At 41.2% G+C, this 15,202-nt stretch overlaps 2 protein-coding genes across 2 annotated transcripts; both read left to right on the top strand.

Moving 5' to 3' along the window:
* The first annotated feature begins 3,761 nt into the window (after positions 1–3,761).
* On the top strand, positions 3,762–4,995 carry LOC148103969 (uncharacterized). The gene is made up of 2 exons (XM_087839245.1): positions 3,762–4,418; positions 4,862–4,995. Exons 1-2 carry the CDS (start codon positions 3,762–3,764, stop codon positions 4,979–4,981), a joined length of 777 nt encoding a protein of 258 aa, XP_087695371.1. The 3' UTR covers positions 4,982–4,995.
* A 5,692-nt stretch (positions 4,996–10,687) lies between these two features.
* On the top strand, positions 10,688–11,760 carry LOC118455697 (uncharacterized). Its single transcript, XM_087838245.1, has 2 exons — positions 10,688–11,436; positions 11,530–11,760. Exons 1-2 carry the CDS (start codon positions 10,717–10,719, stop codon positions 11,758–11,760), a joined length of 951 nt encoding a protein of 316 aa, XP_087694371.1. The 5' UTR covers positions 10,688–10,716.
* Positions 11,761–15,202: the final 3,442 nt, after the last annotated feature.

Below are 15,202 nucleotides of genomic sequence, written 5' to 3'. Positions count from 1 at the left end.
GGTTGATGGAGAGCTCTCATTAAACCTGCAGAGCAGTGAGAATGTCCAGCTTCAGGACTTCATGGAGGACTTTGGCTTCTTGGGAGTGGTGCTGCTGATAGATGTCATTGTTCTCTTCTCTCTCTCTCTGACTGTTTGTTTGTTAAATCCATTTTTCCACATTTCCATAGTTTTGTTTTGCAGGCTACTTTATTTATTTATTTGTTCCTTTGTTATTTAAGAAAATAATATTGCCAGATTTCTGGAGAAGAGGCAAAGGGACACTGGAAGACACGAAAACATGACACAAACACGATCACCATCACGATGTAACAGTTGGTGAAATGTTAGTATTTGACCACTAGGCGTAACTCTTGTAATAATGTAATGTAATTAACACATTTTATTTTGTATGTTTAATTTTATGTTGAGCATAAACATTTTCCTTTTTTTTAGAAGCACCTTGTCTGCTTCTAGACCAGTGGTCGGCAACACCCAAAGTGCCATTTCGACCTGGTTTGCACAGAAAACACTGGGAGCCACCAATTTTTGAGATCTAAAATGAAGATAACGCTGCATATATTGTTTGATTGTTTTATATTTAAGCTTTGTATAAACAACTATAATATCCTGCTTATGAAATCCATGGAGTACTACAGAGAAAATTGCATTTAAATTATGTAATGAATGCATTTTGAACATTATGAACTCTTAAAAAATAATAGCAACGAAGAAACACAATGAGTTAAGGCTAGCGCCAATCTCTCTCTTAAGTTAAATACTTAGAATTTGTTGGCCCAAGTTACGTGGAGCCGCAGTATAAGGATGAAAGACCTGCATGTGACTTGGGAGCTGTGGGTTGTCAACCTGTTATAGATTCAATCCTTTGTGGTTTTCATTCAGTCCTGTGGACAAACTCATTTTGCTGCATAAATGAAATGATCTAATAATTGATTTGTGCTCTTGATTCTCTATAGTTTGGTGTCATATTAATTTCTATCTATTGTAAAATGAATAATGTTCTAATAATATTCCTTCCTCCGTGAACATGACGACACGTGTCTGTCCCGTAACAAAATGACTCAACTATGATGGAGCTAAAAAATACTGAAGTCTGGTTACAGCTGCAGATGTTTCACTCTGAGTGACTCTCAGATTCTTCATTTATGTTCATCTGTGGGAAGTAAAGGAGTTTTTGGTTTGGTTATACTTATATACAGAAAACACACATGTAATTATGTAATGCTGCAAGTACACACTTTAGGCTTTGAAACTCATTTATTGATGTTAAAAGAAGGACTGTATGTAGACTGAAGGCACCAAAGAAGACACTGGAGAAACCAAAGAGTTTATTTAGAAACAGAATGAGTAGAAATACACAGGCAGATGGATAAAATGTAAAAGTCATGCAAACTAAAGAAATAAACAGAATACAAAAAGATGTGAATTTCCTGTTAGAACACGTTTCTTATGATAATATTTCTGGAAAAAAATGCTTCTAAGCTTCACACTAAACCTCCCATTCAAAGTAAAGCTGGTACTTCAAACTTCACACCGGGATGTTTTTTAGATGCTGAAAATGAGAAATATGTGTGAGGGTGGCAGCCACTGTTGACCTGAAGAGAAAGAAGATGAAGGTCCATGTGACTTCATCACTTCTGGATGTTGCACAGCACTGGGTCTATATGATGCACTGATTTCATCATCCACTCCACAAGGTTGATGATTCAAAGCCCCTGACAGCAGCTCAGGTTAGTTGTTGTTTCTAATGACAGAATTTTAGAAACCATGAAACATAAATGAGAAATTCAGAAATTGTGACTCAGACACAAGTGGACACAGAGGGATGCTCACTAATAAAGGTGGAGGAGTGGATGATTCAGACCTTGTCTTGCTGACCTTCAGCTTCATGGACAGCACCCCTCTTTCTTTTCCTCTTCATGTTGGATGTAACAAAAATAATCTCCCCCATCTTTCTCCGTATCCTGTGCCACGTTTAAGCAAAAGCTCTGTCACAGAGTATCGGCATCAGCACACTCAGAACAGAAGAGTGGTATTTTCTTCCTCTTCAGCAGTTACGCTAAAGAAAAACAGAACTTTAACTTTGAGATGCATCTTCCGGGTGCCACATCTTAACACAAATCACTACTATCACTGCAAAATGCGTGATTGAAAACAATGGAGGCGCTTTCACTGATGCATCTTGAGCGCGCCCTGAGCAGGTGTCCAAAAACCTTGCACCTCCAGCCACCTCCACCTCCCTGGGTGGGGAAGCGTTTCTTCTTCATCATTCTTAGAGATTTCTAAAAGTTTGAGATTTCTAAAAGTTTGAAGTTAAGAGCTGCAGAAGCCTCTATCATAGAGGCTCCGTCCAAAGTTAGGTATGAAAAATGAAATCACATTAACTTTTACATGTAAAAAAAAAAAAAATAATATTCCAATTATGTTGTACTGTTGTACTAAGTATGACTGTGCAATGACAATAAAAAGTTATCTTGGCTTAATAGCAAAAAAATAAACAATAATAACAAAAAGTACAGAAAATGTTTTTCTTTCCTTTTTTATTTATTTCATATATAGCTGAAATGAATGACTTTGTAACCTAATTAATAATTTTATGTCCTGTTTAGTAGTAAACAGTCTTCCATCCATCCATTTTCTTCCACTTATTGACCGGTAAATCGAAGGTACAGCGTCCACATCACTGTGGTTGCAGCACTAATCAATCTGTCGATCTCCCGCTCCCTTCTCCTCTCACTCGTGAGCTTAAACTTCTCCATTTAAGGCAGGAACTCTTCCATGACCTGGAGTGCGCACACCACCCTCTTCTGGATTAGGACCATGGCATCTCTACTTTAAGATTAGGCTTAAAACTTTTCTTTTTGACAAAGCATATAATCAGGGCTGGATCAGGCGACCCTGAGTCCTCCCTTAGTTACACTGCAATAGGCCAAGGCTGTTGGGGGATTCCCATGATGCACTGTGTGTTTCTTCTTCAGTCCCCTTTGGGGTTTTTTTTTTTTTTTTTTTTTTACCTTTATTTGTGTTTGTACACATCTCTCTATTTAATTATTAGTTACTATTAATATCTGTCTCTCTTCCACAGTGTGCCTTTGTCCTGACTCACCCCAGTCAGACACAGCAGATGGCCTCCCCACCATGGGCCTGGGTTTCTTCCTTCCCATTGCTGCCAAAGAGCCTGCTCATTGGGGGGAAACCTGATTGTTGGAGGTTTTCTCTGCATCATTGTAGGGTCTTTACCTTACAATAAAATGAGCCTTTAGGCAACTGTTGATTTCAGGCTGTATAAAAAAACAGAATTAAACTGAGCTGACCTTTGACCTCACAGTAAACCTCTCAGGTCCACACAGCCTCCTGTCATGTAGCTTCTGCCCAACACATTTCACAACTTGGCTTTGATTTTTCCCACGTAAATTAATGATAATAAAATATTATGAACAATATAATAATGTTATGGACACTGGAGTGTTCTGTGGCTACAGCACCACCAAACACAAAGTGATGATCAGAATATGTTTGTTGGATTTCAGCACCTTGTGCTTGTAGTTACGTCTTATTGCCAGCTTCAGTTACACGGGTCAGAAACCTATTTAGGCTAGCACCATTTACAATGCCAGTGTATGCCGGTTGGGCGGACCCTGACATCACATCAGTTCATGCGCATGTGGCAAGCATTTCTCTCAGTTTCTAAACCTAACGGAGCTTCGCGATAACGCAGAAGAAGGTTGATAACGAAAACACTTCACTGTCAGATCGTCAGGATGAGCCTTTCATCAGTGTTCGTGTTCATTCTTCCTTTTATCTGTGAGGGATTGGGAGCACTGATCCAAACCACTGTGGGGGCAGATGTCGAGCTTCCGCTCTCAGAGGAGTGCAGGAAGGGTAAAGGCACACTGTATCAGCGGCTGGATGATGCCAGCACTCAGCTCATCGGATCTCTAAATGGTTACTGGAAGCCAGGGCGAGATTACACTGACCGTGTGGTCGTAGGACGCGATTCGTTAATCTTAACAAATGCTAACTTCAATGACAACGGACATTATGAGTTTACCTGCAACAGGAAACACTTGGAAGCTTACAAGCTGGAGGTATTTGTGCCCTCTGAAGTTGCTGTATCCGAGGGTGGGGATGCCATCCTCCCGTGTCGCTCCGTCACAGCGGGCCAGTCGGTGAAGTCTGCGCGCTGGAGGAGAAACGGGGAAGTACTGCTCGAGCTGAATGGTCGGACAGGGGGAATCACATACGGGGATAACTTGATCAGAAGCCGGGTATCGATACCATCTGACTGGGACCGACGGGCAGACCTGTCCCTCACCATAAAGGGAGCTCAGCAACAAGACGGAGGAGTTTATTACTGCGACATAGAGAAGGCCGAGAAACACCGCTCTGCTGTCCGCCTGCGAGTGCGCAAACCACGGGTAAGTGCACCACACCCTGCTTTGTCTTGCAAACTGATTGATTTACGGCAGAAACGCTTTAAATACAACATCTGCATTTGATGCCTTGATGACTTTCTGAGTGTGAATAACTTTACCATACTGTGTCAGGGTGAATCTGCTGTAACAACAGTAATTACAACAACACTGATCTCTGTCCTGGCAGCAAAGACTCACAGTTCAGGTTTTAACTGTCATTCAGGAATTTAACAAGATAACAGGCACCTACAGGTGATTTTGTGGCTTAAACTGGGATTATCCCCTTTATTTCTAGTCAGATCACAGATTTCACATGAACGTTTCGTCTTGATGTTTTGCTGTAAACTGTGTGATCTTTGATTTGCTGTACACTGAAAGGCATTTAAAGCTCCAACAAAATGCACTGACTAACACGTCTGATTGTCATGTCTTCTTGCCGTCTGCAGGAGTCCTACCACTGGAGATGGATCACAATCATCATAACAGCAGCTGTTACATCTGTGATTGTTTTTACTCTCAAGTTCTTTTGGGGCTGGAGAGAGAAGACCAAGGGTGTACATGCATGAAGAGAGCAGAGGAGACAGTGTCTGAAACAGTCCACTAAATGACCAATCATTTATAATCAGGAGAAAAGCACATCTCTAAAAATTGCCCTGCCAAGCCTTCTGATATTATACTGCCTATAAAAATAAATAGAAATAGCTTTTTGTAGTGCATTACTTTTAGTACCAAAGTTCAAACCCGAACCTTTATTTCACTGTGTAATGAAAGGCTTCATGGCAAAATAAACAGCAGATATCTGCACACTGCTAACTTACAGTGTAAAGATAAAAGAATACACACACACACACACACACACACACACACACACACACACACACACACACACAGATTTCTTTCTGACTTTTGACTTACTGATTTATTTGTGTCTTCTTCTTCTTGGCAGCTTGTTCACTTGGTACCATTAAAGGTCTGCCCTGAGAAAGAAGGTATAGCTTGCTTATAGCAACAGCTAATAATACATTTTTATGATTTCTTCATTGATCTGTAAGAGGCTGAAGCTTATGGTTAATAAATTCAACAGTCTGTGCCGAGAAGTTGAATTTAATATCGTTGTGTTGAGGAAAAAAGAGTCTTCAACCATAAACCACCAGCCATGGTTTCAGTTTCTGGCCAAATAAAGGTTTACAGTTTTATGCTCCTTCATTTGTTTGCATTAGGGTTGTTTACAGGCCACAGTGACAAAATGTGGTGAATTTGCTTGCACGATGAAAACACTACAGTTCAACTTCAAACACCCTCAAAGGTTCAAGCTGGACTTCTTTCTATGTCTAAAACTTTAAGGGATTCTGTTTTTTGTTTAATAACTGTGACTTTTACTTTTTCCATACCATGAAGTTACACATACATTCTGTCTTTTGCATCAAGTTTACTTTTAATCATTCTATGCTGCAGTAAATCTGTGTGATTTTGATGTGTGGCCAACTCAGCTTCTTTTTAGAAATAGTGAATCAGAGGAGTCTGACACTCAGACGATCAGCCAATAGAGTTTCTGGTGAAGCTGGAGCTGCTTTAAAACGGATCCTCAGAGCCCACATGATATTTCCTGCATGTTTGTAGAGTTTTAACAATAAATATATTCATTTACAGTGAGCACTTGTCCTGCTCTGTTTTTTCATCTTTACTTTGTTTACTTTGTTCTTTATAAAAACTTCAAGAAGCTTCTTGTAAAATAAAATCTCTTCAATAAAGCACAGCACTTAGGTTCATAAATATTCCTGTTAAATTAATGTCAAAGTCAGAAAACGAACTGCTCAAAGAAAATCAGCACCATGAGGGAGCAGCAGGACAACAAACCTATACACAGACAGAAACATCTTTAATGAAAAGGAGAGCAAGAACCAGGACGAGACAGACCTCTGCAATGTGGAGTGAGGACTTTACATCCACTCATCATGGGCATAAATGTCATGACAATTTTAGTCTTTTCAATATTTCTTTGAACTGCCAGCAAAACAGACCCTGATGCTACCAGCACCATACTTGACAGCTAATAGAGCGTTCTGAAGTCTTCAAGCCTCACCTTCACTCTCCCAAACACACCTGTTATCACTGTGGCCAAATAGCTCAGTTCCAGCAGCTTCCAGTTCGTGGCAGGCTTGAGCCTCATTGTTCCTGAACACCCAAACAAATTTCCTCTGTCAGAAATGAAATAATGTTGTATTTGTATTTGTTCTTGTTAAAAATGATGTGGCCAGGAGTTCAGCCAGTCGGCAGGGGCTCACAGGTTAACAGACATCTAGGATGGTCTACCCACCTGAAGTGTTAAATGCTTCCTCGACTTTCATCCTCGTAAGAAGAGTTGTTGTTATTCATCCACTGAATGGGTCAGTACTGCAGGGTCCATCATTATGTCAGCACGGACAAGCAGATGACATGTATCGTCCCGTTATATAAATAAATCAAATAGAAAAGTCCTTTCAGTGGACGATAATCTGACATAATCTTGTTGAGCCACTTTTATGCGGCACTTCCCTTTGTTGTGTAACCTTCTCTATTCTATGTGCTTAGGTTCTGCTTGACTGTTCTGGATGACTGAGCTATCTGCTCACTGATTCAAACTGAGATGTGATGACATCGATCAGACGATGCACTTGAACTGCGAAGGTTTATTGAATGAACTTGGTTGTGAAAGGAGGGAGATCCGGGCCCTAGGTTCGTGTGATGCATTAGCACAATAGCGTATGCCTCAATACCGTACAGAAAAAGACCGATAGGTCGATCAGTGAGAATAAAAATAGGGATGTTTATAATCGTCGCAAATGTTCCAGGTTTGACTGTAAATTTATGTAAATAAATATATGTAGTCGCACTGCTGTAATAGATCCTGGTTGATGAGCGCATATCGGAATTTTTATTTTTAAACCAGCTAGTCGGGTGGGGCTCACTGCTTTCAAACACTCAGGATACTTACCCGGAGTGCTTCATGCTTCCTCACCTGTTAGCTTTGTGAATTGTTATTGTTGTTGTTGTTGTTGTGGAGTCATTAAATGCAACAAGGTGCTCAAATTAGCCTTCGATACAACATTCATGTATCGTCCCTGTTGTATAAATAAATAAAAAATATATATAAATAAATAAAACCCAACAAAACAACTTATGACCCGGCATCAAACACGATCCCTTGTTTTCAATCAGAGTCACGTTAATGTAATCAGTAGATGTGGACGTCAGGAATGCACCACGAATCTTTACCGCAGCTGCAAAACAGCTTCTAGATCCACGTCTCAATCTCATAACACTCCTGTGTTGTTATAAGATTAACCGCAAAATCCGCGTCAGCAGTGAAACTGATATTTCATGCAGCGTGTTTGCTGTTTGCCTAAACTCAGCAGTCATTTGAAATGATACACGTGCTTTGAAGTTAATTCTGTTAACAGGGGCTCTCCCAAACATGTAACTGCTCAGTATAATGCCCCCCCTCCCCTTTTTGAATGCATCTCTCGCAAATGTGGAAAGAATAGAGCTTATGCACACATATAAGAATATGAAAAGAACCTAAAAATGACCTGTCTCTATTTCCTCATGTTTTCATGTTTTCTTATTTTAAAATGATTCGTTGTGTTTGATTAATCTGGAAAAGCAAAGGGACACAACAGCCTGAGAGACGCACGCTGTGCTCTGCTGTAGGTTAGACTGTGATAATCTCTCTCACATCAGCGTTGTCCTCCTGGATTGGGGATTTCAGTCTATGCTTGAAATAAACTGCGAGCGGAAATTTAGCGTGCAGGGACTGTGCCACGCCTCAGAGACATGATAACAAATGCAGAGAGGAATGAGAAAGTGGCCCAACAGGTTGATATCAATAAAATACAAGTTCTTTCGGTGGATGGCAGGAGAAGGCACACAGTTTAAAAGGAACAATCACAGCACCTTCTCAGCACTCCCGCAGAAAGTCCACCATCTAATGTTTTAAGGTGTAGGGATTTTTGTTTGTTTTATTTCATGTATTTTTACATTGTCAAAAGAAAACTGTCAACCAGTCAGCGTTTAGTGTTTGCTGTGCAGATGATTGTCCACAAAAACAACCAAACGTGGCCTTACTGTCACAAACTAAGTAAGGTACTAAACAGTTTAAGCACTGGTTTAGTAACCTCAATGAGACTCCAGAACTTTGCCTACGTAGTTGTGTTTCTGATGATTCATTTTAGTAAAGTGTTTTTTTCTTTCTCTGATATCATCATAGTTCTGCTCGGGCTGCTTCAGGCAGAAGCATATGAGTGGCTACATGTTTAAACTTGGCTGGGCGAAATTGTGAAATGTGACATTTTGGTTTTAATGAGGTTTTCTGGATGTTGCTTTCATTAACATCATTGAAGAAGGTTACCCCTGATCTGTTAATACCTGTGATTTTCTCCTGTTTGACTTTATACACACACAAGTGTTTTCCCCCCAATGTGGCGTTGTCTAAGCAGCAGGGCCTTGAATGTGGACAAACTGGTTAGACTGTACTGCCAGAAAGGAATGAAGAAGGACAAAGAGTCAAAAGATGGCAAAAGGAGTGCCACGCAAAGAGAAAACCCCTCACAGACAAATCAGAGATATAAGAAATGCAGAGAGAATCAGAAAGAGTCCCAGCATCTTCACCTTCAACCTGTTTGGCTTCAGGACTGACAGTAACGTCACAGCCTGACTCACTGTGGAGTGGACTGCTGCTGTAGTGACAGAAGAAACGAGCATCCCAATGTTGTAATAAAAGTGCTATAAAATGTTACAAATAACAAATAATTTAACTGTTCCATGAGGGTTTGACACAGATTGTTGTGCTGTTACATTTTAGGGTTGTGTGCACAAAAGTGTGAAGCTCATATTTTTTTGTGTGAGGGATAAATGTTATTATTGAACATGACTGATGAAAATGTGCAGGTAGAAAATCGAGGATTACATCTCCGTGAGTGTTTCGTCTCCTTCTTTATCCTGCATGGGAGAGAAAAACGACATTATGAAGCTGGCATCGATCACGCATCACTGACTTAGTGGAATGATGCAGCCAGCATTACACCATCCTTTGCTGGATCTTTTAAGGGTGCGGTGGAGCTGTGGTCCTGCTGAAGTTTCACCCAGTTTGAACAGAACAATGATGCAAAATGAGCAGCACACGTCAGGGCCCTTCTCCCCGCAGGCCTCCGTGAAACCACGCTCCGTGGGACATTACACGCCTGCTTTCTTCTTAGTCTTAGTTTTCCTTTTTTGGGGAGCGTGGACTCTTCACGCTAATAAACATTAGTAGCCTAAACGTTTTAATGTTTAATCGTGTTTTACGGAATGTTTTCTTTATGTGACAAGCATGCGTAGCAAAGTGTTAACTCGAGTTTCGTGTCCCGCCAAGAATAATCGATTTATTTTTTCAGTAAGAAACATCTTCAAACATAAGCACGATTGCGAATAAATCTACTGTAAAAAAATGAAACAGAATAAATGAAGATCAAACATCAGACTTGTAACAGTTCAACAGATAATGCCATCATTTTCCATTTTAGTGCAGCTGTAAAAGGCTTCAGCAGTCAACTCTTTATGAAGTTTAAACGAATGCCTTTTTTTTGTTTTAAATAGCCGAGCATTCTTTTCATTATCTGTAAAACTGCGTCTCATCCGTCGGTCAGCTCCTCCATGGACAGAATCCAACAAATGATTGAAGGCGTGTGTCGCGCCTTTGAACACACGCGTCAGGCAGCTACACTGAGGTGTGTCCTCATTGTTTGACTTCACGCCCAGGCTAGTTTAATAAACAACCCGAGCTCGTTTCTGTCTGAGATGCCTCAGTGTGTGTGTCTGCGCACGCACGCACGCGTGCGTTTGTGTGCGTGCGTGCGTGTGTTTGTGTGGTATCTACGCTACACGACCTCTGATGTGATACACTGTTTTGTCATGTTTGTTTTTTTCGTTATAGCTATATATATATTTAATTGCAATTCCTGTTACCATAGTTGGAATGTTGCATAAGACAAGAAATGGGCGAGCTTTGAGTTGCGAAGCCCGCTGACAAAAAAACATGGTCTGTGTAGTCATCGAGATAACGAGGCCGATGACCATCGCGACGAGGACGAGGAGTGGATAAGAAAGCCATCTTGCCTGTGAAACTGTAAATCCGGCTCGGAGGACCATGTAATCGAGGCTGTCACTTTAAGAGGGATGGACTTGACCTCCTGACTATGAATAATGTAGACGATAAGAGGGACCAGAGGGACACGCCTCTCCTAAGACAAGCGAGAGCTCACGCCACGCTCCCAACAGAGCTACGATGTCGAGTGGTGCAGTCTTCGTCTTTTTTGCTCTCTGTGTGCTTTTTGTTGGCTGCTGTGGAAAACCGGCGATTCTGGGAGAGTCTGTAGAGTTAAAAGCGGATGTGAAGTGTGACGCGCAGGAATTCAGTCTAATCTACCGGCTGAGGGATGACAGTCCACGGACTGTGGCCCAGCTGGTAAACGGTGTCTGGATGCCGGGAGAGAGGTACAGAGAGTTTGTGGAGCACAGATCCACGCTCAGCTTGTTGCTAACCCGTGTGAACTACAACTATCAAGGCTACTACGAGTTCATCTGCGCCGGGCAGGTTGTCACCACCATCCAGCTGGAGGTCCTCATCATCTCCAACAACAACCTCTCTGTGCCTGAAGGAGACACGCTCACGCTGCCGTGTTATTTCCACACTGAGGGGGACTCCGTGGACTCTGTTGTGTGGGAAAGAGACGGGGAACTGGTGCTGAACCACAGCCTCTCCTCCGGGGAGCTCATATATGGGACTGGGTTTGAGGGCAGAGCGTCTGTGAGGTCTGACTGGTTTGTACTGGGTGACCTGTCACTGACGGTGGAGCGGGTCCAGCTGGAGGACCGAGGTGACTTTTTCTGCCGTGTTAATAAAGGCAAAAAAAAGAGCGGGAAGTGGAGAGAGAGGGGCAGCCCTGCCGCTGTGAGAGTGACGGTCAATGAGAAGATCACCATCATCAGCAGCACCTCTGCTCCTGTGAGTACACCTCTCCGCTAAACACTGAAGCACATCACAGCTGCTGACTCAGCGCAGTGGGTCTCACATTATTTCATGTTTGTTTCTCTGCAGCCCACGCGTGAAGCAGACACACACACAACAGCTTGTGACACTCCCATCATCATCACAGCCGTCATAACCCTGCTGCTCTCTGCTACTGCTGCTGCTGTGTGGTTGGTTTGGAGGAGGAAGTTCCGAAGATCAGGATCCACACCTGGAGGCGCTGATGGAGGACCTGCCAGAGACGTGGAGAGGACACTTTTCACTGAGAGGAGCCCTGATAGAGGGACATTCATCGGATAACTGAAGCCTGTGTGTGTGCGGTTTCTACACAAACACAACCTCTGCGCTCTCTCTCTCTCTCTCTCTCTCTCTCTCTCTCTCTCTCTCTCTCTCTCTCTCTCTCTCTCTCTCTCCTTTTTTTTTTTTATATATATATATATTATGGGGTTTGGGTTTTTACTATCTCGCTCCTTGCTTTAGCCTAACTTTCTGTTCCTGTAGTTTATAAGTTTTATAAGATATAAATCTCAGCCTCTTTTCTGCCAATAAATATCTGAGATTTTAATGTTTGATCGTGTTTGTGTCATGTTTTCGTGTCTTCCTGAGTACCCTAAGTACCCTACATAGACAAAACAAGAAGATAGTTAAATGGAAATGTGGAAAAACTGTTTTAATAAACAAACAGAAGTCAAGCTAAGAATAAGAGAAAAGGCCAGGCAACAGGTTGGTTGGTATGATGTCATCAGACCAAATATTAGGTCAGAAAGTACAAAAACATCTCTCAGCTGAGCTCTGCCATCAAAACCTCTCGTTAATTGTTTTCACTTTAACCAATGCTGTGAATGAGTAAATACATTTCGATAATGAATTTTAGCTCTGCATAAATGAAGTTAGACTTCGTCAGTTTCACAACAAACAGTCGTGACTTAAACGTGTTAGTCCGACTTTCATGATACCACAGCATGGAAATTTACAGCAAACCGGTTCATGTGCATGTAGCTGTCTGTGCTTTACTCTTTTTTTTCTGCATTATCTTTCGTCCCACAGTGAGTCACCCTGTCTCTCTGAAATGTATTTGGGACTCAGCCAAAAAGTAAAAACGGGAAATACTGAAGCTGCTTGTGTTTAGTCCTGCTCTGTTGTAAATTCAATGACATTTGACCGTCCTGTTGCTCCCATTGAAATGTATATAGCCTATTTAAAATCTAAAACTTATAATTGTCTGCAGCCTGCTGTTGTTACCACTGTCCTGTTTGAAATGGATACTAACTAGCTAACTGACTGGATGCCCATTAACTTTATAACTCCTTTTGTGTGTGTGTGTGTGTGTGTGTGTGTGCGTGTGTGTGTTTGTGTACAGAGAGACAGCCAGGTTCATAATGGATATAAGGAAGTTTTTTCAAAAAAAGGAGCCACATTCAGGTAAAAGTGTAAAATCAAATGATCCATTAGTCAAGAATAATGTTGGATCAGTGTTTCAATGTTTATATCTTTTATTAGATGTTCATGTGGTTTGGTTATTTGCCTTTTGGTTGAAAGTACACTGAGAGAGGACTTTTCATCAGTGATCTTAATAGTATTTTTTCATATTAATGTAATTTTTCATCTAATTCAATACAATCTATTTGTGTATGATTGTCAGTCCAAAGAGGGAGAGAGGAAAGAGGGGAACGTGAGGAGAAAGTACAAGGTCAGGAAGAACCAGGTAAGAAAACAGACAGGGAACAGTGACAGGCACAACAGAAACTGTTAAACTGACAAAGAGAAAAAACCTGATTTTACTCACACAATCTGGAAGTTGTGTCCTCCCTATATTAAAGCTGCTATACAGAATCTGCAAAACAAACTGGGTTGAAACATTTTTGACCCTCTTTAACAACATTCCAACATAACATTATAATTGATTGGGGAGATTAAAATTAATGATATATTTTTATGTGGTTCAGCCACAACTCTACTAAAACCTCAGCCAGTAATAGGTAGGCCAACTTTTGGACCGTTCAGTTGTCTGTATGACTGCTGCAGTACGTACATCACATTTGCACACTATCAGAAAGAGCCAAACAGCCCTGGTGGAGTGAGGAGTTGTAAAGAGAAGCAGTTTATATTCTAAAAATGTCTTAAGCTTGTTTCAAAGATTCTGTACAGCAGCTTTAAATGTTTTCCAAAAGCACACATACACTTATCAGTGTTTCTCAAACGTTTTACAGTGTGTACCACCTGATAAAAATGTCAAGCTCTCACAAGGACCACTATGAAAGCATGAAACTCATAAATCTTACAACACAAAATTAGTCTTATTAAATTAGTCAAATTAGTATCTGCAATTTTTATAGTTTTTATTAATATTTTGTAATAATTTATTCTGTTTTGGGAGGGTTTTTTATGTATCTGTATTATATTATACATACACATTTAAAGTGAATATCTGTCCAAAAAATGCACTCAGTTTACTTCTTACTCACTATGAGAATCATTCATTATCCTCCCCCAGTAATTAAGGTTAGGATATGTATTTTTATTCCAATCCATTCTTCTTTTGCAGCATTTAAATAAGCTTTATCAGATTTGATGGTTTTGTTACAGACTTTTCAAAAAAGTGTTTTTCTTTTCTTTCACAAATGTGGGGTTAAATTGTGTTAAAATGTACAAAACAGTGATGTCATGTTTTGAGACGAGGACCCAGGCACAGAGAGACTTGATGAATTTAAGAATCTTATGATTTAATAAAGAAATTTGCAGACTTGCACAGAGATGGTAAAATTATGATGACTGATAATGGAGATGAAGACAACAGACGATGAGGACAGGGAGGAACAGGGGTTTAAATGCACCAAGGAGACAGTCGAGAACTCGGGACAATATTTAGGGATGCAGGGACTGACAGAGACAGGTTTATCTTGCCTGGCTGGGCAGCTCTCTGGGTGCTCAGCACCCCCAAAGTTCTGATCCTAGAATCGCCCCTGGCTTTAATCAGAAATCCTCTTTGGTCATTGTTCACTGATTTGTGAATATTTTCTGTTGTGATTTATACAAACGCTCTTGTCAATAATCTGCACAACAAACCACTGATTGAAAGACACTTTTCTTTTGACAACGTAAATATTCATAAAATAAAAAAATACAATTTAAAGTATTTAAAACTTAAAATTCTTCAGACGGTGAATTGTTCGTAAGAGCCGCTGATCTGCTGAGATGTTGGTGAGTTCAGCGGTTTAGTCACCTCTGGATGAGGTCCAGGTAGTCGATCTAACCCACGGAGTCGACACGATATGTGTGTCCAGCAGAGTGGGCACGAAGCACATCTGGACCAGTAAGATTTGAGCAGCCACCTCACAAGGATGACAGACAAACACACTCCAGCTGTAATGCAGACAACAGCAGGAGTTCCCAGACCTTTCTCTTCACAAGATTCCTACGAGGAGATAACAGGACAGAAATTCAGTCAGCTTTAGAAGCCGGTAGATACTTTTGCATAGACCGGGTCCGTGTGAATACTCGCAGACACAGATGGAGGACCAGGAGGAGTGCTGGTGGTCTGATCTGGGCTTCTCTCACTGACCTTCAGCCTCGCAGCAGCTGGTGTCCCCCTCTATTCCCCTCTAACTTCTTTTTGGATGTAACAGAAATAATCCCCCTGGTCTTCCCTCCGAGCCTGCTGTTCTCAGTCAAAGCCACTCCCTCACTGGGCAGCCTGCCAGAGTCATTATCAAAGGTTTACCAAGACTAAGTGATGACATTT

This window comes from Neolamprologus brichardi, chromosome 3, assembly GCF_056152115.1.
Source record: "Neolamprologus brichardi isolate AB-2024 chromosome 3, ASM5615211v1, whole genome shotgun sequence".
Classification (NCBI taxonomy): Eukaryota; Metazoa; Chordata; class Actinopteri; order Cichliformes; family Cichlidae; genus Neolamprologus; species Neolamprologus brichardi.
Note: the sequence above shows the minus strand (reverse complement) of the source record. Positions and strands in the feature narration are given on the sequence as shown.

Coding starts and splice junctions, on each gene's coding strand:
- LOC148103969 (XM_087839245.1), top strand. CDS start 3,762: ATGAGCCTTTCATCAGTGTTCGTGTTCATTCTTCCTTTTATCTGTGAG. Junction 4,419..4,861: donor TGCGAGTGCGCAAACCACGG/GTAAGTGCACCA, acceptor TGCCGTCTGCAG/GAGTCCTACCACTGGAGATG.
- LOC118455697 (XM_087838245.1), top strand. CDS start 10,717: ATGTCGAGTGGTGCAGTCTTCGTCTTTTTTGCTCTCTGTGTGCTTTTT. Junction 11,437..11,529: donor TCAGCAGCACCTCTGCTCCT/GTGAGTACACCT, acceptor GTTTCTCTGCAG/CCCACGCGTGAAGCAGACAC.